We start from the raw sequence: 22,301 nt of genomic DNA, 5'->3' as shown, positions 1-22,301 counted from the left end.
TAAAAGTTAGGGCTTAGGACACTGTGTGACCATATTGAGAGGGCATCTCTACCCCTCCACTTATCCTCTGAAGAACCGCTACAGCCAATAAGGAGGCAAGTAGCCCTTGATATTAAATCATGGCAATAGCTAGCAGGGTTGAAGGGGAAAACTGAACAAAACTCGGCAACGAGACATGCTGAGGACAGAGCTAGAGAGAAGTTGAGGCTAGTCTGATGTGAGGTGCAGCTGGCAGAGCCAGAGTCTGTTGCAGAGTTAGTAACAGGAGCTGATGGGCATATACACAGTAGCTGGTATAATGGTGGTTGTCATTCACTGTCTCTGTATCAGACTTGGTAGCTCACTGGAAGCATCTCAGCCAGAGCAGTTAGGATTCATTCATTGTGTTTCTGAATAAACCACAGATTATTTAACACTTCTGGAGAGTTACTTCAATTACTTTCCAGCCTTTCTACCCTCACACCAGAGATTGTAACTTCTTAGCTAGTTCAAAGGTCTCCCTCTCATAAAAGCCAACCAGCTAATCCTTGACTATAAACCACAGCACCCAACCTCAAACAAAACCCACGTTTGGGATGTGACACAGTATTTTTTTTCCCCCATTTTCACAATACTGTGCTGCAATTATTGCACAGCTTTTTATATTGGTATGACTACCAACCAGGTCCACCAGGATGAATTGCCACCACCAAACTGTGACCAAGAGCAAAGTAGACCACCCTGTGGCACAGCATGCAGCTGAACTTAACACACTAGATTTCAAAGGCCCTTTTACTGACTACCCGAACCATCTGGATCCTTCCCTCCACCACCAGCTTTTCTGAACTGCACTGATAAGAGTTATCCTTACAACACATTATCGACTCTCATAATTATCCCAGCCTCACCTACAATAACATACTGTCGCCACACCCTCCATCCAAAAGTTTCCACCCACTCTGATCTATCATTTCCTCCCGATTCTTATCTCCCACCCTGTTTATATGCAGCCCACTGCAAACACATCCTCTTATCATTCTCCCCCCCCCCCCCCCCTCCTGCACCACAACTTCCTGATTCTGCACCTACTGGCAGTCTGACCTGTGCACATGCCACCATACAGCATTTGTCTCTCCCCACTCCCTCCAGATTGCTGCTTGCATCCCAATTGGATGTTACATTTCAGTCTGAGATGCTGTAGTTGGTGGTTTGTGTGTGTGTGTGTGTGTGTGTGTGTGTGTGTGCGCGCGCACAGGGTTATTTTCTGACCTGACAAAGGCTGTGGCCGAAAGCGATATGTGTGTGTCTTTTAATTGTGCCTGTCTGCAAGTTGATGTGACTTCTTTTTGGTAAGTAGCAATCTGTCTCTTCCTACATTGTTGTTGATTCCAATGTGCCTTTCATAGGCATCGATCTGTGGATGTGCCAAATTGTAGCTGTATTTTTTTTTAGTTAGAGAAGGCCCATGACACATGCTAGACGACGGGCATCCTCCGTATAATGCACAGAAGGGGGCTTTCAAACCCCTCTGCCCAAATTTGGCAACCTTTTTAAAAAAGGATTTTTAATGTATACATGTCTTTGGCTCTATTTGTAAACTGTGTACTTTGGGCACCTTGCTGAGCATAACTTTATTTTCTACAGCAATTAACCCCATTATCAACTGACTCACATCAGACATCTCAGGCTCTCTTAACTTATGATTTCATTGTCTGTGCAGCTCTCTGTGGACCTGTTTACTTGAGTGATGACTTTAGCACGGACTCAACTGTATCTGCACATGGAGTACAGATGACAACTTCTCCTTTTTTCCACTGAAAAAACTGATTGCATGTGTTTCTGGCAATGAAAGGACTGTCTTCTGCATACTACAACCATGAAATTCTTGGGGTACAGTAATGCTCGACAAGAAACTATTGCTTCTTTTTCTGTAACTGCCTTGACCACCTGTAAGAGGCAAGTTCTGTTTCTTTGTTGGTTCCAGGAGTTTGTTTTCTTTCTTTCTTTTTAGGATGCTTCATCTTGCATTACCTGCTATGTTCCTGAGAAGTGAGAGTGCTAACCAGCACCCCTTTCTAAAACAGTGTCAGTTTTTTAACCCCTTATGTTTTAATATATGTTTGTCACACGAGTTATTGGAGGTTTTAGCATATAAAGCACAGACTATGGAACATGTTCTACTCTACACTCCCCACAGGTTGTGTAATTTGCGTAAATAATGGGCCTCTGATTTGTGTATGCAGAGGGGTTCCATATGATTTACATCAGGTGAATTTGGTGAGTTCACTGTAATGCTCCTCAAACCACTGTGACATGGTTCTGGCTCTGAAACATGGACAATTATGCTGCTGAAAGATGGTATCACTGTCTGGGAATACATCAAGCATGAAGGGATGCAGGCCGTTTGCTGCTGTCAGTGTGTCTTCTATTACTGTCACAGGCCCCATGCAAATGCGGGAGAATGTCTCCCATAGCATAATACTACATCCATGGGATGCTACACATTTGCAGCCACCATTAATCTCAATGATGGCATTTGTGGAAACGACCCTCAGCCTAGTGCAGCAAAAATGCGATTCATACAAAGAGCTGACATGTTTCCATGGCTGACCATCGAATCCCAATGGTTCCGGGCCCGACTACAATCATAAGTGATGAGTCGTTGGGTCAATATGTGAACATGTATGAATGGTCTGCTGCACAACTCCATGTTCAACAATGTACGATGAACGGTGTGCTCTGAAACGCTTGTGCATGCCCAGCATTGTGCTCTTTTGGCACAGATGCCGTAAGTCGCTCTCTGTCCTACTTTACAGAGCAGACAAGCCTCCGAACCCCACATCCCCACGTTCTGTTAAGAGTCGTGGATATACAACCATTTAGTACCTAGCTGTTGTTCAGTGTCCTACCTCTCTCCACATATGCTCACAACAGTAGCACGTAAACGTGTGACCAGCTTGGCAGTTTTTGAGATACTCATTCACAGGCTCCACATAATAATAATAATCTCCCCTTTGTCAAAGCCACTTATCTCAGTGGATTTCCTAATTTGCAGCCCATATCTTCGCTAGGGTGATACCCCACTTGTGTCTTCTCTGCTTACATACTATTGTTACTGCAATGCCACCAGGAGGCATCCAATATGGTGGGCAGTGGTCATAATGTTTTGGCTGATCTGTGTGCGACCTCTTCAGTTTTGCACTAAAAAATAAAAAAAGGGGTATTAAGTCATAAAGTGCCTTTGACTTCAGATGTTGGGTAGATGTTGCAAAATAATGCGACACATGCTGTGGCCAACAGTACTATTATCCCATTTTGTCTATTCCATTTTTGTTGACCATTTTGCATTCATTTTAGGCATTAGCACATGTATGGTGACAACTATTTTGGAATTGTAACATTCATTAAGTGTGTTAAAAAGTAAAGAGCAGATACTAGGTTAACAATTTATAGAAATATTGTTGTGTGTACAGAAATGTTTTGAGAGAGCGTAAGTTATGTTATGGAACAGCTGGAGACACATCTAACGTTTATGGCACCAGAAACACATGAAGGTCTTTATAGGGGTTACAGCAGCTTTATAATGCCTCATGGTACGCTGAGATGCAGTTGTAGATTAAAGGGTGAGAGACCTAGAAACTGCAAAGAGTGAGAGGAGCTGCCACCATCATTTGTAGCAAGATCACTATTACAGATGGAATCATGTACAACAATTTTTATCAAATACTTATGTTATTAATGTCACTGAGAAGAGATCACACCATTTGAACATGTAACAAGTGGATGCTTGATGGTGAATGGATTTCATGTTTGCAACGGTTATAAATTGTATATCCATGATGTAAACTATTACCACACTGAGCAGTTTGTGTTGTGGCCCTGAACAGAAAAAGGGAAAGAAATATGTAGATCCTTAGAAAGTGATGATTTTATTGAAGAAAATCTGCTCATGACACCTAACCCTATAACACTGGTCTTGCACTATGTGAAATAATTCACCACCCATCTCCGCTCCTCCAAACTGAAAGAAAAAACTAAATATGACTAACTCTTATCCTGTTTATTTTGGAGGTAATTTTAAAACAAATCTCATAGAATTAATTTTTGTTGGCTTTCTGACTGATTATATGAAGAGCCATCTGATATATCTGAAAAGATAAGAGCTACTTGTGACTGACATTATGCAAAAAAAAATATTACACAGTATCAGCCTTTAATGGATTTTTTCATAACACAATTCATATTTCATTTTTTTAAACAATAGGCAACTTCATTTAACACTTGCAGTTTCCACCCACTATACTGAGAACAAATCACACAGAAAAGTACTACACATTAAAATAATTACGAAACAAGTATTTAACTATACGTGTTTATATTTATAACATACCTGGGAAAAACAGGACCAGTAAATAAACACGTATCATAGTAGGGAAATGGAATGCGAAATTTAATGAATTTGGAAGAGAAACTGTAAACTTCTGAGTCTCTTCAAAGTATGGAATGTTCCTGGAAAATACAAAGCTTTTGTCAGTGTCAACTGGCTTTGGTTTAAAATGACAAATCAATGTGACAATAATATATATTGAAGTACTGCAAACCAACATATGAATATTTGTTATAGTAATCTTGATTTTATGGATATATTTACTTATTTTTCAGCTAATTCAACCTTTATAAGGTGTTTCCATTTTAGAGCCTTTACCCTTTCCGAACATCCTCAACTCCAGTTATACTGCTCTTGTGCCTTCACTTCTACACAGATCTTTCTTAGTAAGACTTAGGAGTAACTTTTCCATAGCTCTCTGAGCTGTTCATAGTTTTCTTTTGAAAAGCTTGTTAAAAATCAAAGTTCCACTACCATATATTGGTATGAGAGGAACACTGTTAGAAAACAACTTTTTGTTAAGTTTGTTGGCTTATTACATTTTAAAATAGTTGCATTTCTTCTATGAGCACTCCAACCTAGCTTGATTCCAAATAAATATATACTCATTAACATATTTTTGGACAGCTGTTGGTCAATGTTATTTGTCATGAAGTTACACACTTGTGCATAATATTTGTTTTGGACAGATGTATCTTAAGGCCCACTCTTTTTGAAACTATCTGATAAATCCTTTATAGAAGATTACAGTTCTGTCATATTGCTGGATAGGACTATTATATTAAATCTCATGTTGGTGAGTCATTTTCCACTTATTCTAATACTTTTTTCTTTCCAAGTGATTTTGAACATAGCCATCTTGAGGATGGTTATAAATAGTTTTTGGGGGTATAGTATCACCTCGCTTTACTCATCTTTCAATGGAAAATTACCTTTTGTGTTTTCTTAGGCTGGCAGAAGTCATCGAGGTGTCACGAACCATTATGGCCTATAGCCCACCAACAATGATTTTGTGATTGTAGCACGTATGCATTCTCCTGACACCTGTTGATCCTATGGTGAGCCAGATTAATCTGTGCTGGAGATAAACATTGTATAAAAGAATGTTCGTAAAAAGCTGCCTCACTAGTTTCTGATATTTGCCTCCATATGGATCCAGTGGCGGTGTGCTTCTGGTCCTTGTGCCTCACAAGTTTGTGTGCTTTGTTTCCAGACCTTGTTCGGTCAGTGCTTGTGTAACAGCAGTGTGGCTGACACACTCTTCAAAGTCTATAAAAGCTATGCATAGATGCATTTCATATTCATTGGTTCACCTAATTATTTCATGCAGGATGTGTTTATGGCCAATTCTGCCATAAACAATGTGGAATCCAGCTTCTTCCACAATAACAGTGATGATATTTGTCAAGAATTTAGTCAAAACGTTATATATAACAGGGAGTAAACTAAAGGGACAATAATTCTTCAAATTGAGAATACTTCCTTTTTTGTGTAGAAGGATTTCGCTTTGTTCCAGGAGGCAGGGATGATGCCCATTTGTATATTAGCAATAAAGATCTTAGTCAGATATTTTTTTGTTTCCTCGCCAATAAGCTTAAGTACGCTCTAAGGAGAAAAAAAAGAAGGAGTTATTCAAATGGGACTGAAATCTGTAGATGTGATGTACATGTACAGTCAAAGAGGAGTTATTACCATTTCAGAAAATTGGATGATTCACAAACTGAGCAAGTCAGTAATGTATTTACTCACCTCTGGCACTTATGCAAGCAGTTATTCACCTCTTTTTCCTTGACATTGATTGATAGAGTTGTTGGATATCATGCCAAATTCTGTCCAACTGGCACATTAGATCTTCAAAATCCTGAGCTGGTTCGAGGGCCCTGCCCATAATGCTCCAAATGTTCTCAAATGGGGAAAGATCAAGCGACCTTGCAGGCCAAAGTAAAGTTTCGCAAGCACGAATACAAGCAGTAGAAACTCTTGCAATGTGGGGGGCGACCATTATCTTTCTGAAATGTAAGCCTAGGACGGCCTGAGATGAAGGGAAAAGGACATAGAATACTGTCACCATACTGCTTTGCTGTTTGTGGTCTGGAATCCTATTGACTGGAATCCTACTGACTGGAGTAAAATTTTCTTCAGTGATGAGTCCCATTTCAAATCGAGGCCCGATAACTAGTGGAAACATGTCTGGAGATATTCTGGACAGTGGTGGGATATCTACCTGACTGTCGCCTGCCGTACAGTTTTACTGCTTGAGAACAAAGAGTGATTATCTGGGTTATCTTTTCTTTCAATAGTAGGACCGCTTTGGTGGTAATCCGCGATACTCTTACAGCACAGCGGCACATTGGCAATGTTCTATATGCCCTGTTTTGTTGCACTTCATGACAGGCCATGCAGGGCTTACCTTTCAGCAAGGTAGTGCCTGCCCACAAGTGGCAAGAGTTTCTACTGTTTGTCAAACTCTACCTTGGCCACAAAGGTCGCCGAATCTCTTTGCAATTGAGAATGTTTCGAGCATTGTGGGCAAGGTCCTCCAACCAGATCAGGATTTTGGTGATATAATGCGCCAACTGGACAGAATTTGGGATGATATCCTTCAGGAGGGCACCAACAACTCCTATCGATTAATGCCAAGCCAATTATCTGCTTGCTTAAATTTCATTTACAGCTTACCTTATTTCTTTTGGGACTTGTGCAAATGAAAACGACGAAGGTGGTCTTCGTGGTTCATGCATTTTTTTACAGTTTGCTATAGAAATTCCTTATATGGCTCTAGAATTTCTTCCTTATCTGCATGTTTTATCACTTTTGATTGCTATTTCTTTTTTAGCAGTCATTAAGATTTTAACTTTGATACAGCTCCTTTTATTCTCCAGTGCTAATTTTATTGAATCTTTTTACATCTGCTTTTTATTTTCTTCCTTATTCACTTGCATAGTTCTGAGTATTCTATTTCATCTCTTTGGTAAAAAGGCCTTGGCTGTTTAATAGTGAGGTGCAACAGAATAAACGGCTTTGCAAAGTTGAGTAAAATTTTGAAGTCTTACTTTCGTAACTCAAGAGGTGAAGCAAAGCAGATCAGTGTGCAGCAGCCAGGCTGCATGCCAACAACAGACAACCACTGATGTTGTATGTAATATGGACACAAAACAGAGTTAATTGCTACACAGCAGAACAACAGAGAACAGGATGCCACAATTATGATGCCCATGCAGAGTGGAGTAAGAAACCATTAGTTGGACATAAGAATAACTACTTGGCACACTGACTCCACAAAATATGTCCACCACCGCTCCTGAAAGGCGATGTTAAGACATCTTTCAACAGCGACCAGATGAGCTGATCAGACAAGAAAAGCAGATCAAGTAATGTCATTGTTGCCTCACATTAGCATAGCACACTGGCCAGACCTGTATAAATATTACTCCTACCCTGATGGCAGATCTACATAGTTGCAGTTGTCCAGTGTGGAGGTTGGACTTGTCTCAGGCTATTGCCACTTTTCTAGCTGCCTATAGTCTTTGATTGAGTAGCAAGTCCCATGTGGGTGGCAGCTGCCTTTCTCTCTCTCTCCCCCCCCCCCCCCCCCCCCCCCCCCTGCCCCAATTCCTTACTCTGGAGCATGAAGTCCTTAAAGGTGATATAACTCTGAAAAGGGTTGTGATTGGGCTCAAGCAAGTTAAATCCTCATCCTTTAATTGTTTGGAAGAAACTTGCATGTAGAAATTTCATGTTGGACACAATGGTTTGATGTTATACAAAGGGTACTGGATACGTCTTTGTACAAAATAATCAAAAGGTATCTGTAGAATTACTCAAGAAAAGTAGAAGTTGCAGTGTTGAATTTCCTTCCAGCAAGAAGCAATCAATGAGTGGATGAAGCCTTTCATCACTGTATCCAATGGGATGGTGAACAAATTGGGAGGTTAAAAAGAATCACATTAAATCTTCTTTAATTAATACATGTCTAACCCAAATGGAACACTACAATGGTTCAGATTGCACTTGCAGTACTTGCCCCCTTATAACTTGCTGAGTTGGTTTTCGGATTGGTGAAAGGCAAGGGCATACGACCACAACCAACAGGACTATTCCAAGAAACTCGTGATGTGTGTTCAGCTAAAATTACAGACTAACAAAGTGGAAGGCACAATGCATGAAATGGACCATGACCTATGGGTTTTAACACAGAAAGAAGAAGATGAGACTCTGACACCATCACAGACTGAACACCCATAATAATTACCTCTCTAAAGCATCTTATCATACCATGAATGCATTAACAAAATATTGTTCAAAGTATAGCTTGGCAGCAACAATTGCAGATAAATGATTTGTAACTTACCTTAACATAATTATTCCTTCACAAAGGAATCCCAGTGGATACAGTGGGATCCACATTGTGTACCGCAGCCATGTTAAAACTGGTAAGTTTGTTTTGTACACTTGAGAAATGTAATATGGATATCTAGAAGGAAAAGTCATAACTCGAAGTAAGTACACCGACATGATTTAGAAATATGAAGTATAGAGAAAGTGAATATGTAGGTTTGCAAATAAGAGGTAAATCTCTCTAATTTTAAATAAATCAATAAAAAATTTACCTTACAACTTCTATGGCACTCCAGATAAAGAATAAGTAAAAAATAACTGGTTTCTCTTGCATTCGTTCTTCAGCATCAATCAAGGCAAACAACACAAATCCTCTTCCTGAAACCTAGTAACATTGAAACACATGTACCATCATTAGTACAGAAAGGCAGAAACAACCGACACTGAAGATGGGGGACCTTCATAGTATGTAGTGTATGAAGCTCAGCTACAGATGGTCAAAATGGTTGAACAAACCACCATTGGAGCCGTGCTGCAGCCAGTAAACTAAAGACAAAATTATAACAAGAAAAAGAGTCACTTTATGATAGTGTGGTGTCTGAATGATTCACTTCTCTTTAATTAACACTGTTACCAACTCTTCTACAATGTACAATTAGGATACATACAGAATTATCTGTTTTCACAGTTTATATCTCTATGATGATCTCTAATTTTAAAATGGTGAATAAATATTGAGGTAAGGATTTGCAGCACCAAAAGTTACAAATGGACATTCTGTCATTTTTGTCCAGTACTTCTGCTCTGAAAGCATGAATGTTTGAGAGTTAGTACACAAAGATGAACCACAACACATAATTAGGACACACATACAATGCTTATGAGTTGCAAAATATATATGTATTCTAGGTGTTAAGTTACCTTAATATTGGTCATAGGCAAATTTAACCCTTTCAGCTGTACACTGTTTGATTGACTACTATGGCAATGCTATTAGTAGCTCACAGTAAAGAGAGCCTGTGCAGTGGCATGTCTCTGTGATGGTGATGAAGATACAAGTTTGGGGAAAGTTAAACACTGTATCAGCACAGCCTATTCTTCACAGCAAGCGCTAGCAGAGACGCCAAACATTCCCCGCTTCTAACAGATGAAGAGTGTTTCAGACTGGAAGTTAATGAATAATATTTGTGAAGAATTTGGCGATTAACAACTGTGTGCCAGCATCTCTTTTCTCTTAGTTAGTGAATCTTTGTGGTAAAAAAATTCCTGTTATATTTCTCTAGAAATTAATACTGCATCACAGAACAGGGCAAAAAAAGGAAATGTTTTGATTTTATTTTTCATAAGGAGACATAAAACACAATTAATTGAAAGAAGAGGGACAAATAGATTTGGGAACATAACAAGAAAAAGTAAATTGAAACATTCAGGGGAAAGCAACAAGACATTGCTTCTTAATGGGAGAAGCACAAGCTGGAGGGGGAGGGGGAGATGAAGGGCCAGAGCAAGAAAACACATGCTTACATGCTAGACCGTTTAATGGAAAGAACCAAGTACCTTTAAAGAAAGGTGTTCCATCTGTGGACCAGAATCTTTTCCTGCTGTTTTGCAGTCAACAATGCTGTGTCCGACTATGCAGTAGATTCAATTGCCGCAACACTTTGTCCACAGCAACTGTGCAACGGACACCTTGGCAGTTCATCCACAGTAACAGTGACCAGACAGAGCACTGGATAAGCATTACTTCATCTGAGTGTGCTGCCAACAACGACCACAGTCGCACTGCCTACATTGCTTTTCTGTTTTTAATGAGTACTGGACAAACAATCTGCCATTCTCTTGAGCACACTCTATAGCTCCTACTATTTCAGACATGTCAAATGCAGTCAGCTGACCACCACCACACACAAGTTGAAATTACATGAACCAAATGCCTTCTCTCAGTTTTATTTCGATATGGGTGATACCAAGATCCCTATTTGCAAGAACAGATTTTTTTATCTAATGTTGCTGACATCTCAATTTTTTTAATAAAGCTTAGAAGTTAGGTGAAATGTATACCTGCAGCATTGGTGCTAATATTCCTCCTTTGGTGTAACCAAATAGTGGATGCATAATTTCCATAAACTGCATAAGCTGACAGAATTTCATTGCACTTCCAACAGCTTGGTAAGTTCCTTCCATGGAATCTGCCACAAAGAACACATAGTTTTATAACAAATTTACAATGTGCTTTTCATTGTGCTGTATTTTATTCATAATGCTGACAGTAGCACAGCAGGGATAAGGGTTTAAAACAAAACTGTGACATTATTCATAACTTTACGGAATAATTAATCTGACCTGTATGTGCAGAAGTTATCACTGGTTTTGGGAAAATAGTGAAATCTTTCAGGACCCACAGAAAGATGAACAAATTTTGAGAGATTTGATACATGACAAAATTACAAAGTGAAAGAAAATGAATATACTGTAGAAGCCAGATTTTAGTTTGTAATTCACTGTGCTTCCTTTCTAATTCAGTTGTGCTGCTATCCCATTCCACTTCCTCCCCCTTTTGTCCTTACACCTTTCCTCCCTGTTTTCATTAACAAAAATCAGTGGTTCTTTTCAAATACTGAATTACATTCTTTCAAGCAACATGTATTTTTATTTCACCTTTGGATACAGTCGTCAACCAAATTCAAGTTCCTGGATTTCTGGCAAGTGTTAGACACAACCAAATTGCAGACTGTGAACTGAGGTCTTTAGCATATGGAATAGTTTCTGAAATACATGAGTAACTAAAAGCATTTTGAGTGGTAAAACTCAGTACACTGTCCTGAAAGGGGACTGTTAGAGACGATGGTAATTTCAGGAACATCCCAAGGAAATGTGATAAGCCTACTTCCATTCACCATATCCATACAGTGTCAGATAAGGTGAGCAGGAATTAGATTACTTGCTGATGCTGTGGTTATGCATGGAAAAATGTCTTCACTGGGGGGGGACTGCAGGGGAGCTCAGAATGAGTTGGTTAAATTTCAATTTTACGCTATTAATGTCAGCCTGCTTTAAATACACATTAATACGAAAGGGTGGAAAAAACACTCCTGTAATATTCACAGTAATAATGCTCGACACAGTCAGCATGATTAAATACCTAAGCACAATGTTTCACGGTGAGATGGAATGGAATGAGCACATAAGATAATTTGTAGAGAAGATGAATGGCTTAGTTATTGGGAGAATTCTACGAAGCCGTAGCATAGCTATGAAGGAGACCCTATATACGGAGCACTTGTGTGGTTAATCCTTGAGTACCATACCAGGTCAAATTGAAGGAAGACCACTGAATGAAGGGAGAGAAAAAAAAAAAAAAAAACTGCAACCAGCCACATTTTTTGATAACTGCTTTATTTTGGCAGAAGTGGTTTCACACCTGAGCTCATCGAAAGATGACAGCTACGATTTCTTCTATAAATTTCATTTTATTTTGGTCCTATAATACAACAGAATGTTCACAATTTCCTTGTTTCGAAAAGTGTATACATTACACACAAGGTCTTTACATTTTACTTACTCCAGGAAAGGTCTTTTTTTTATGCATTACAGCATAGCAGTCTGCATCCGTGATATGACGCCTGCAAAACATGAGTTTGACTAAAGGCAGGATGGTGGATATGTATTTCAAATGGTGTCACGTTTGCTAATGATTTGATTAGTTGAACCAAAGAACAACAAAGGAAGACATCAAAGCCAAACTGTGGACAAGAGCAGAGTTGACCACCCAGTAGTGGAACACACTACTGAGCACAACATGCTCAAGTTCAATGGCCATTTCACTACTCGTGCCACATGGATTCTTCCCACTAGCACCAGCTTTTGTAAATTACAAAGATTGGAGTCATGCCTACAACACATGCTTCATCCCTGTAATCTTCATGGCCTGGATCTCCGTTAATCCACTTATACTACCCAACAGACTCTTTTTCTCTGTCCTGCATCCCCTTTTAATCCACTCCTCTAGGTCATTGTCGTCCTGCACAGCAGGAACTCACCAGCTCCAATAGCCCTGTGTCGCATTCCTACCCTGTGAACTTTCTGCCTTTCCTCCCGCATTCCAATCTTGCAACCTTGCTGCCTCCCTCTAGGCCATCAGTGACCCTTCCCCAATCCCACTCTCCCACTTGCAGTCTCTTTTCTCCCTCTACTCCTTCTATCTGACACAATATTTAATTCCAGTCCACCTCTCCCTGCCAAACTGCAGTCCCGGCACTGTGTTTTCAGCTGCTGGCACAATCTAGCTGAACAATGTGTGTGTGTGTGTGTGTGTGTGTGTGTGTGTGTGTGTGTGTGTGTGTGTGTGAGCGCGCGCACACGCGCGCGCTCTTATGTGCCTGCACCACTAAATAATCCATCCAAAAGCTAGCCTTTATCATATTGATATAGATAGAACTAGTAAACTTACTATGAGAAAAACAAGAGTCATATATGCAGATACTTTAATTATGCAAGGCAAGAGAGGTTAAAAGACTCTTTGCCACCTTGACTGTATTATGATCATATTCATTTACTTTCCATGGTCAGCCGATTCCAGCAATGTGCCATTTCCAAGTGCTTACTCTTAACATGTATGTTTGTCATTTACACATGTAACTGCTGTCGTAGTAGACTCATGTGTGAATGATGACAGCAGTTTGATATTTAATTGGTGGATGTACATGTTATGAATAAGCAACTGAAAATTACACATCGCCTAAATCAGCCGACTGTGTGAAGTAAATGACTGATTGTAATACAATCATGGAACTGTCTTTATTTAAATTTGTGGCTTTGGCACCTGATACGAAAAAAACTTAATGGCAGTAGAAGTGATAGGGGTCACTTGTGTCTGATAGAATTTTGAGTACTGGATGAATGGAAACTAGCCCATTTAACACAAATACCTAAAAGGTTCTAAGAAGAGATATAATAATTATTGGGGTATTAGTGTAACGTCAGCTACTGGAAAGTCCGAGTTCAAGGTAACTGTTAGTTTGAAGACCATAGGTTTTGTCCTATTGTCTAACCTATGAACAGACTTGTCCCGCCAGTTATAAGGGGACCTACAGTTTAACATGGACTTACAAAATGTGACCCCTTTGCATTTTTCACACGCAAATTGTTACAAAATGTAAAATAAGTCTTAAGATGTATAATACACATACCACTGGGAAAAAAAGTGCATCAATGCAAGTGACGCAGACTTACACAGGACAGTACAGGAGGGCAATTAATGTCATTGCCAAACATGCCGTGCTGCAGACAAACCAGGAACCATGTTATTAGCCATGGAATGTTGCAATATTCGCAGCAGTTGTTCACCTCCAAAGCCAGTTTGCCATGGCCTACGGAACTCTGTCTGTGTCTGCGATGTGGTTAGCATTCCACGACAATGTGGACATTAACTGTTTGTACTACTGACAGTGTTAAAGCAAGGGCATATAGCAGGTCTGCGTGAGGCTGGGTGGCCATACTGCAGAATTGCACTACTCATGGAGAAAGAGCTCTCCACAGTGAATCTGTGTTGTTACCTGTGGTCAGCAGAAGGGCACATGCCCATCAACCTGGGTCCGGACAATGGCAACACACACATGGTTATCACAACCATCACATTTTATGAAGTGGCATATCAGACCTCACTGTGACTTCACGGCAAATTAGGGACACTGTTGCTCCATGTACTGGCAACCTTTTCAGAATAAAACATGTGACACAAAAACAGGAAATGTGGAATAAAGAAATGTATCTAGTTTTTACTAATTTGGAGAATGTATGTGATAAGTCTCTGTAATAAACTTGCTTAGGAAGTTAGGAAAATATAGACAGAATAGAAAATATATATAAGCAGTAAGAAATTTATATCAAGGATGAAACTGGAAGATCAGTTGTTTACAACAATGAGAATATCCAAAGGCCTATGTAAATGCTGCTGCTTATCGCTAACCCTCGTTGAGATGAAGCTCAAAAAGATTAGAAAAGGAACTGTGAAGGAGTGGAATTGAAGACAAGATTATGATTTTTTTAAATATAAACTCTGATACTTGGGATGATTGACTGATAAATGGTTTTAAAATGCAAGCACATGCTCACAATTTGAGCTAGGGGTGGATGCAACTCATGTCAGTTTCATGGAGAATGACGAGATAGCTTTTGAGGTTTCATGAGAAATACCTCTGCCTACACTTTCTACTAATCAATATCTGTTGTACATTCTAGTTTCCTTTAAAATGATAGTGAGTTGATGTGCAGGATGTGAGTTTAGTTTGCTAAAAACAAAAATTCTCTGAGAGAGGGAGAGCTGCCTTCCTTTGTCATTCACTGGATATGGGCTTGACCAGGTTCCTTTCCTTTTTTGTAATGAAAACCTAATGGATTCAGACAGGCTGCTGCCCATTACTGTGGAAGACGAGCTGAAAGCTCAAGTCACAAAAGTACTGAAAAAGGTAGATAATAAACAACTACGAAAGCAAGGAGGAATATAAAAGGATAGTCTTCTGCTCTGGCAGGCAGTTCTATCTTTAGTGGTTTCATATGAGATGCAGCACAAAATAAGAGGTTAAACAAAGATGAAATAGCTGTAGAAATGTAGTACAACATAGGGAGGTGTGCTGGCCAGAAGAAGCGAAGGATTCTTGAGGCTAGTTCTGTGGCTGGCAGTTTCCATACCTGATTGGCAGTATAACAATTACTGTACAATACAGACAGAATATTACCGTCACAAAATGTTATTTTATGTTTTCCCAAACAAATTATGGAAACCAGGATGCATATAAAAATATAGAGTCAGGCCACTCTTCTGTTATGGACAACTATACATCCAATACGGACAACTATACACCCACCTAGATCTATAGTGATTTCATCTGAGGTGTCAGGGAAGAAGAGCAATGGTCAGACAGTAATAAGAAGTAGTAAAATCCAGTGATGTTCGGGAGGTGCACTCGTTGAAAACAGCTGGAGACTTCTAGTGGTGTATACTGTAGCAGTAGGTCAAGCCTCGCTATTCAGTGCAAAGCAGTGAAGTCGGGGCACTATAGAAGCTTATGGACCATTGAAAAAGGAGGATTAGAATGTGATCAGCAAGCCCATTATCTAAAATCTCAATTTGACATATAATCAAATAACCTGCATAAGCAGAGATGTTCTAGAAAGAAGAAGATGAAGAAGAAAAATTGAAAGGGCGGTGGGAGGGGGAGGAATATAATCAAACTCCTAATACCATGGGGGTCAGAAGAAAGATCGTATATGATCAATATTAATTGATTCCTAGAGTTGGTTTACTGCCAGTAGACTGCTCAGAGTGCCACTGCAGATTAGGGAATTCTCATGAGTTCAGGTGCAAGTATTACAGAGAACACGGGCAATGGCAACTAATTCTGCTGTAAAAACACTACAACTGTATGGTATGAAGTGTTCATGATACCCAGAAAGTGTGGGAGCATAGCCAATGTGACTGTTCACGTCTGAGCCATCAGTATAGAGAAAGAAACACTGAAATGCAGAGGGGTTTACTAATTTCTTGATCTGATGGATAAATCGAGGCAGTGTGTTGGATGAGGCATGCACAATGGTGTGTGTGGGGGGGGGGGGGGGGGAGGAGGGGGGGGGTATTTGTTAAGACACCTGACAAATAGGTTCAAAAGGAGGAGAAGGAGATCAGACAAACTGCTACGTGGAGTGGCTGCACCCCAGAAGCTGTGACAGGCAGCAGAGAGTGTGGAGATTCCACTGACATTCTTTTAAAGCTGGCAAATATGTGGTAGTCTTGCCAATCAAGCAACAAATACAAGTCCAAAAAACAGGTATGACTCTACCGCTTACAGCAGTTCATTACAGAGGTAAAGTTCTGGATGTGAAAGAGAAGTTATACATTGGCAGAAGCGTGTAACATGTTTTGGCAGTGGAAAGTTAGAAGCCATTTGTGAAGGTCCACAATTGTGCTTTTCTTGTGGCACCCTGTAGCTGGAATTCAACAACACTCATGGTTGAAGAACTTTAGCAAATATGAAAGTCATCAACACAGAGGGATGGTGAGAGTTATGTTGTATTGCCCATCTTTCTCTGTGGCTTACCTCTATTTTTCTTAGAATTTCAACATCTTGCATCATTTTATACTGTCGTATGCATCTTGATTCTTCCTCCCTCATTCCCATTACCAAGCCCATATTCTCCCGTAATGCTTTCTTCTAATCGTTCCCCTACAATCACAATCCAGTCTCCAATGACTATTAGACTTTCATCTCCCTTCACAAACTGAAATACCTATTCAATATCTTCATGTACTTTCTCTATCAACTATCACTGTCAGTATCGATTTGCCATCAATTCTATGAAAACAACCCAATCACTGAACTCACTGCCCTACTATCCCATTCATAATGGGTCCTGCTTCTGTTATACCATTTTATGCTGCTGCTGATATTCATCTGACGAAAGAGCCTTATCTTTTTTCCATTTCATTTCATTTCATTGATCCAAACTATATCTCAATTGAAGCTTTGCAGTTCCCTTTTCAAATGTTCTAGCTTTCCTAATATGTTTAAACTTCTGACGTATAACTAGTTATTCAATTCTTTTCTTACAGTCACCGCCCCCTTGGCACTCCCCTCCTGGAGATCCAGATAGGGGAAAATGCAGAATATCACAACACTTCTTCAATTATAGGGTGCATGTGCTGTGGATACACATTATGCATCTTTAATGCAGTGCTTTGCATCACCTCCTGCATCCTCATGCCATTGGTCACTGCCAATTATTCTTCATTTTTGGTGCTGTTTCCCACCCCATGGGCAACAGAGTGTGTCCTGAAATTCTGTTTCTTCCTCTGCCCTCTACAAGGCTGTTGGAATAGCAACACGGAAAGCAATATTTGATTAAAAATCAAAGATGCTATCCTTCGATCATGGGTCCTAAACTACGGACATTCTTTCTTAGCATTCCTCCCCTAGTTTTTTGTAGACATGGAGTTTTTTTGTAGACAGTAAGATTTGGTACTGAGTGTGAAACATTGTTTGCTTACCTGTGATCTCTGAAAGCCATGGCAATTAGAAGATCCCAAGGAAAGCAGGATAGTTATTTAGCTGCTTATAGTATTGTGTTTGTTGTATTTTGTAGTATGTCTTGACTTTTCATTGTGTGGAAGCATCAGGTGGTGTAATGGCATTGAAAGCATGCCAATGGGCTTTCTTGAGGTCCCGTTGTGACAGGTGCTCAGTCAGGTAACTGTGTGGCAGGGACAATCAAGAAATGATCAATCTCAGAGAGGTCATTGTCTACCATTCAATAGGCTGAAGGGAAGAGATTAGAGATACAGACTGAAGGTCAATGGCTGAAGATGTTCCATGTGTCACATGAAAAAGACAGGGCTGTAGCTATTCAATAAACATAGTTCAAGATATGTGATCGCTTGCTTCATTACACAGCCATGGTGGCATGTTATAACACTGCCCTGTAACGGGTTGTGGGCATGGAAATCACTCTGTAGGTGGAAACATGGAGGTAGCTGAGAGATTAAGGTTGACTGCCTCTTAAAATGTCAGCTCTCTATCAGGAGGGAGACAAACATTATAGACTAAGATACATAATTGACCATACAACAATGTTCACAGACTCTAATGCTGTACTGAGACCAACAGATGCTCTTTCGGTTACAATTCTAATTTTTTAAATATGCACGGTGATTATAAATGGTACAGAGTTTTTATAAGAACTATACATAAGACTTATGGTTGACGCCAAAGTTCAGCGAGGTCGTGAAAATGACACCAGTATGAGGGGGGAGGGGGTATCGATCTGGTACTTCTGGTGCTATCAGATCCACCTTCACCTTCGATTTTTTACCTTTATTACCATTAGAGAGTTTTATCTTTCATTGGGGGATATCAAAGTGGGTATCTGGAAGGTAAGATCACTGAACTGTTCTGTGGCCTACAGCCCATCTCAACCAGTGGCTTAGCCTACCATCAAGCAGCAAGGCAGTGTCAGTCTGTATAGTAGGAAAAGTAGGGGATGGGGACCTGTGCTCTTCGTAAGCAAATGTATTTAGATGGTCACCAGGGCCGGACACTGAGGGAGATGTGATAGTCCTCATCCTTGCTGCAGAGGGGACTCAGTCATAGTGATTGCAAGTTTGTTGTCATTTGAAACTGATGTAGATATTCATAATTTTTTCTTGGTCAAATGTTTCATACTCCTCTATCTTTCTTCCCTTCTTTAAAATGGAGCTATTCAAGGGCTGATGGGAATGGTGCTCTTCACAGCTGATACAAGCTGAGATTTGGTTGCACAATACTTTGCAAACATTACGGGACGGGACGGGGAGGGGGGGGGACAGCTTTAAAATTCACAGTAGTATACCATTACTTTTACCTTTTCAGTTAATACATCCCCTTCGAAAGCCAAAGTAAAAGCACCAGTATCAACTCATCTTTTGCCCCTCACTCGATATGGCAGACAAAATGGACACTCCATACAGTTCTTAGGCTGTTTGCAATGAAAATTGCACCTGGGCCATGGTGACACTCTTGTGAAATGTGGTGGTGATGGTAACCTCACCGAGCTTCTCGTGGGACAGAAATGCCTGTGATTGAGTAGGGATCACTGCTTTTATCATGACAGAGCCACTTTGCACTTTGCTAATTTATATTATGTCCCCGAATTTTCTACCTATGTACGACAAAAAACACGAGTTTTGGGTCAAATAAGACTTGTCATTAGCTCATATACAAACTAGTTCATGAGAGAAGTGTTCTCACCATTTCTTTTGAATCTACTTTCTGCATAGTGTGGCCCCAGGAAGGAAAGTATTGGCATTAAACCAATATGTGTCTTATATCAATTCAGGCTGATATGACGTTGGGTTATTGAACTTGAATGAATTGTATCATATTAGTCAAGGATTTTTCCTTCTCTTTGTATACTTTGTTTTCCGAATTGTTTTTATGTTTCCCTTCAGCTTTCCTTTATTTTCACATTATATATGAAATTTAGAGTGCCCCATGAATAGAAATATAATGTTATGACATAAAATAAACAAATAGGCATAACACAGAAAAAATGTAATCAATACAAAAAACAGAGAGATGGAAGAAGGATAGGCTAAGACACACAAATAATTCCAGTAAAACCAAAACCTATAAAATCAAAATGCATGCACAACAAATTGGACATAAATTGATGTTGATTCATGCACTTGAGAGCCCAGGTAATGCTGATGCCACATTACTGCTAATAGAAAAGAACAAGAGCTAATAATGGGTATATGACAAAATACTCACTTGGTCCATCACGATAATATCGAATTCCCATCACTGTCAGGATATATGTGAAACCAACAAATTGAACCAAGTTATACAAGGCCAAATAAACCTTCTTCATGTCTTCTGAAAAGAAAATAATTTTTATGGTTATTCAAATGAAATGCTGATTTTAAAGAAAGTATGTGGACAGTTTAATTTATAGCAATATGGGAAATATAAATATTACTAAAACACTATACCAAACCTGGTACCAGATGCAGTATAGAGGAAACAAAAAATTTGATTTTCAATATCTCATATAATTATGGACCGAATTTAAAAATTTAAAATGCTGTCATAACCTACTCATTAAAAGGTATAATATTATGTTAAAAGTTTAACACAAAAAGATAAATATTATAGTTAGAAACTCCGTGTTTGTCATGACACAGTGTAACTGATGGCATGCAAATAGCAAGAATTCATACGTCCAGTACTTCAGAATAAGAGGACTCGGTGACTTCCAATAAAAATTCAAGCATAATTTCAAATTTTTCCTGAACTTTCTCACTTATTTGCTTGAAGGCAAACATTTAACACATTAACTCTTTTGTAAAGTAATCAGATGCCTGACGCTGTTTTATTCATGAGAGTGAGACAGAATCAGAGCTTTACTGGCAATTAAATTAACCTATAGCATACACATGTGAAAAAAATTAAGACAGAAAGTCAGTGTTACACTCTCAACATAAAAAATAGGTTACACTCTAACAACAGAAAAAAATAGTTAAAACAAAGGACTACTGAATCATAGCACACCTTTCCCATTCCCCACAATCTTGTTTAGCATGTATATTTCTCAAATGTATTATACAGTTCTCTTGAATGTTGTCCTTTGATGTTGACTGCTCTGGTAATCTGCTTCTCAGCACATTTGTCTAACAGTAATATTTTCCTCCCTTTCTTAACATTTTCATAATTGATGCTGTAACAGTGGCATGGTCATTGATTCCCTCGTATACATTACCAAAATTAAAAATTTCAGATCCACTTGTTGCTGGGAGGTCCAAAATGTTACTCTCTTTAATAAGTATTGAGTGGTGTGCTGCAGTGGTTAGACAATGTAATCACATTCGGCTGTTCTCCTGCCTGGCCATCCAGATTCAGATTTTCCATGGTTTCCCTAAATAGGTTAAGGTTAACGTATTCGCCATTCATTCATTCATTCATTCATTCATTGTGTTCCACAGAGCCCATCAGTGACGTGTAACAAGTCAAGGTATACATTAATCGGCAGACGCTGAGCCGAGTGGACACGAGAGCAATGATAGCAGCAGCAGCAGCAGTTATCTGATACACATTAATTTTTTTTCCACGTGCTTCTGAAAAGAACTGAACTACACCTGGATATTTAACTGCATACACTAGTGGTTAGCAAATTACTCTAAGTTTTTGTTTTTGCGTAAATCTTGGTGCATATTGTTGTCTAAGGGTAGCCTCCTAGTGTAATTTTCCCACCGCTCGAAGCTCCCCTTCATGCCAATAAGTTCAAATCTTGTGCTGGTACACAGCATATAGCTTAGATCAGTTCATTCCAGTTTGCATACTTACCTTGTGCAATAGCTTTAGGGTAAGAAGAGTTTCTAGTAACAGATAACTGTAGATACATTCACTTCAGAAGAGAAATTTATTCTGTTCAAGAGCTTGTCGTCTCAGGGTATAGTGAAGAATCTGCAGAGCAGTTTTTAATGTTTCTTTTTTCTCATTACATTTTGCATACATTTCAAATTCGGTAGCACCATTTGAGATTTTACATCTATTTTTTGCACTGGTGACAAGATCTGTGACACCTTTGGTGGCACCGAAATCCCCTGGCAACCCGGGTGTCGCTACATCTTCTGATAAGCAGTATGTGACCGGTCCGTCCTCACTTGAGAGTGAGTTGCAGACAGTGGTGGGTTCGCATTTCACTGGGTGGAAGGTGAAAGAGGAAGCAGGTCGCTCAGCTGGCTCCCTATGCCTTAGCAACAGGTACGAGGTGCTACCCAGTGTTGTTGATAACTCTGAGCCACCAAAATATGCCTCTCTTATTGGGACAGTGGCTTATTTTCCTGTCTTTCTGGACTAGTGCACAGGGTGGATATGCTTGTCATTGGAAGCTCCAATGTTAGGTGGGTTTTGGAGCCCATCAGGGAAATAGCAGGCGATGTGGAAAAGAATGCCAGTATGCACTCAGTACGTTTGCCAGAGGGTCTAATTCATGATATGCAGAAGGCCAGCGGCTTTTGAGTGCAACGGGTGCAACCGGCTACATATGGTGGTACAAATGATGCCTG

At 39.6% G+C, this 22,301-nt stretch overlaps 1 protein-coding gene across 6 annotated transcripts in view; it reads right to left on the bottom strand.

The window, feature by feature from the left end:
- LOC124621895 (very-long-chain (3R)-3-hydroxyacyl-CoA dehydratase) overlaps positions 1-22,301 on the bottom strand; it is a 182,654-nt gene that overhangs the window by 12,189 nt on the left and 148,164 nt on the right. For 5 of the 6 annotated variants that reach the window (XM_047147370.1, XM_047147371.1, XM_047147375.1 and 2 more), the window contains 5 exons: positions 20,005-20,109; positions 10,766-10,893; positions 8,977-9,089; positions 8,718-8,840; positions 4,370-4,488 (listed from right to left, as the gene is read on the bottom strand). In XM_047147370.1, coding sequence (XP_047003326.1) covers positions 4,370-4,488; positions 8,718-8,840; positions 8,977-9,089; positions 10,766-10,893; positions 20,005-20,109 — 588 coding nt within the window. The remainder of the gene's footprint in view (positions 1-4,369; positions 4,489-8,717; positions 8,841-8,976; positions 9,090-10,765; positions 10,894-20,004; positions 20,110-22,301) is intronic. The other variant, XM_047147377.1, reaches the window with a different exon arrangement.

Source organism: Schistocerca americana, chromosome 7, assembly GCF_021461395.2.
Source record: "Schistocerca americana isolate TAMUIC-IGC-003095 chromosome 7, iqSchAmer2.1, whole genome shotgun sequence".
Lineage (NCBI taxonomy): Eukaryota > Metazoa > Arthropoda > Insecta > Orthoptera > Acrididae > Schistocerca > Schistocerca americana.
Note: the sequence above shows the minus strand (reverse complement) of the source record. Positions and strands in the feature narration are given on the sequence as shown.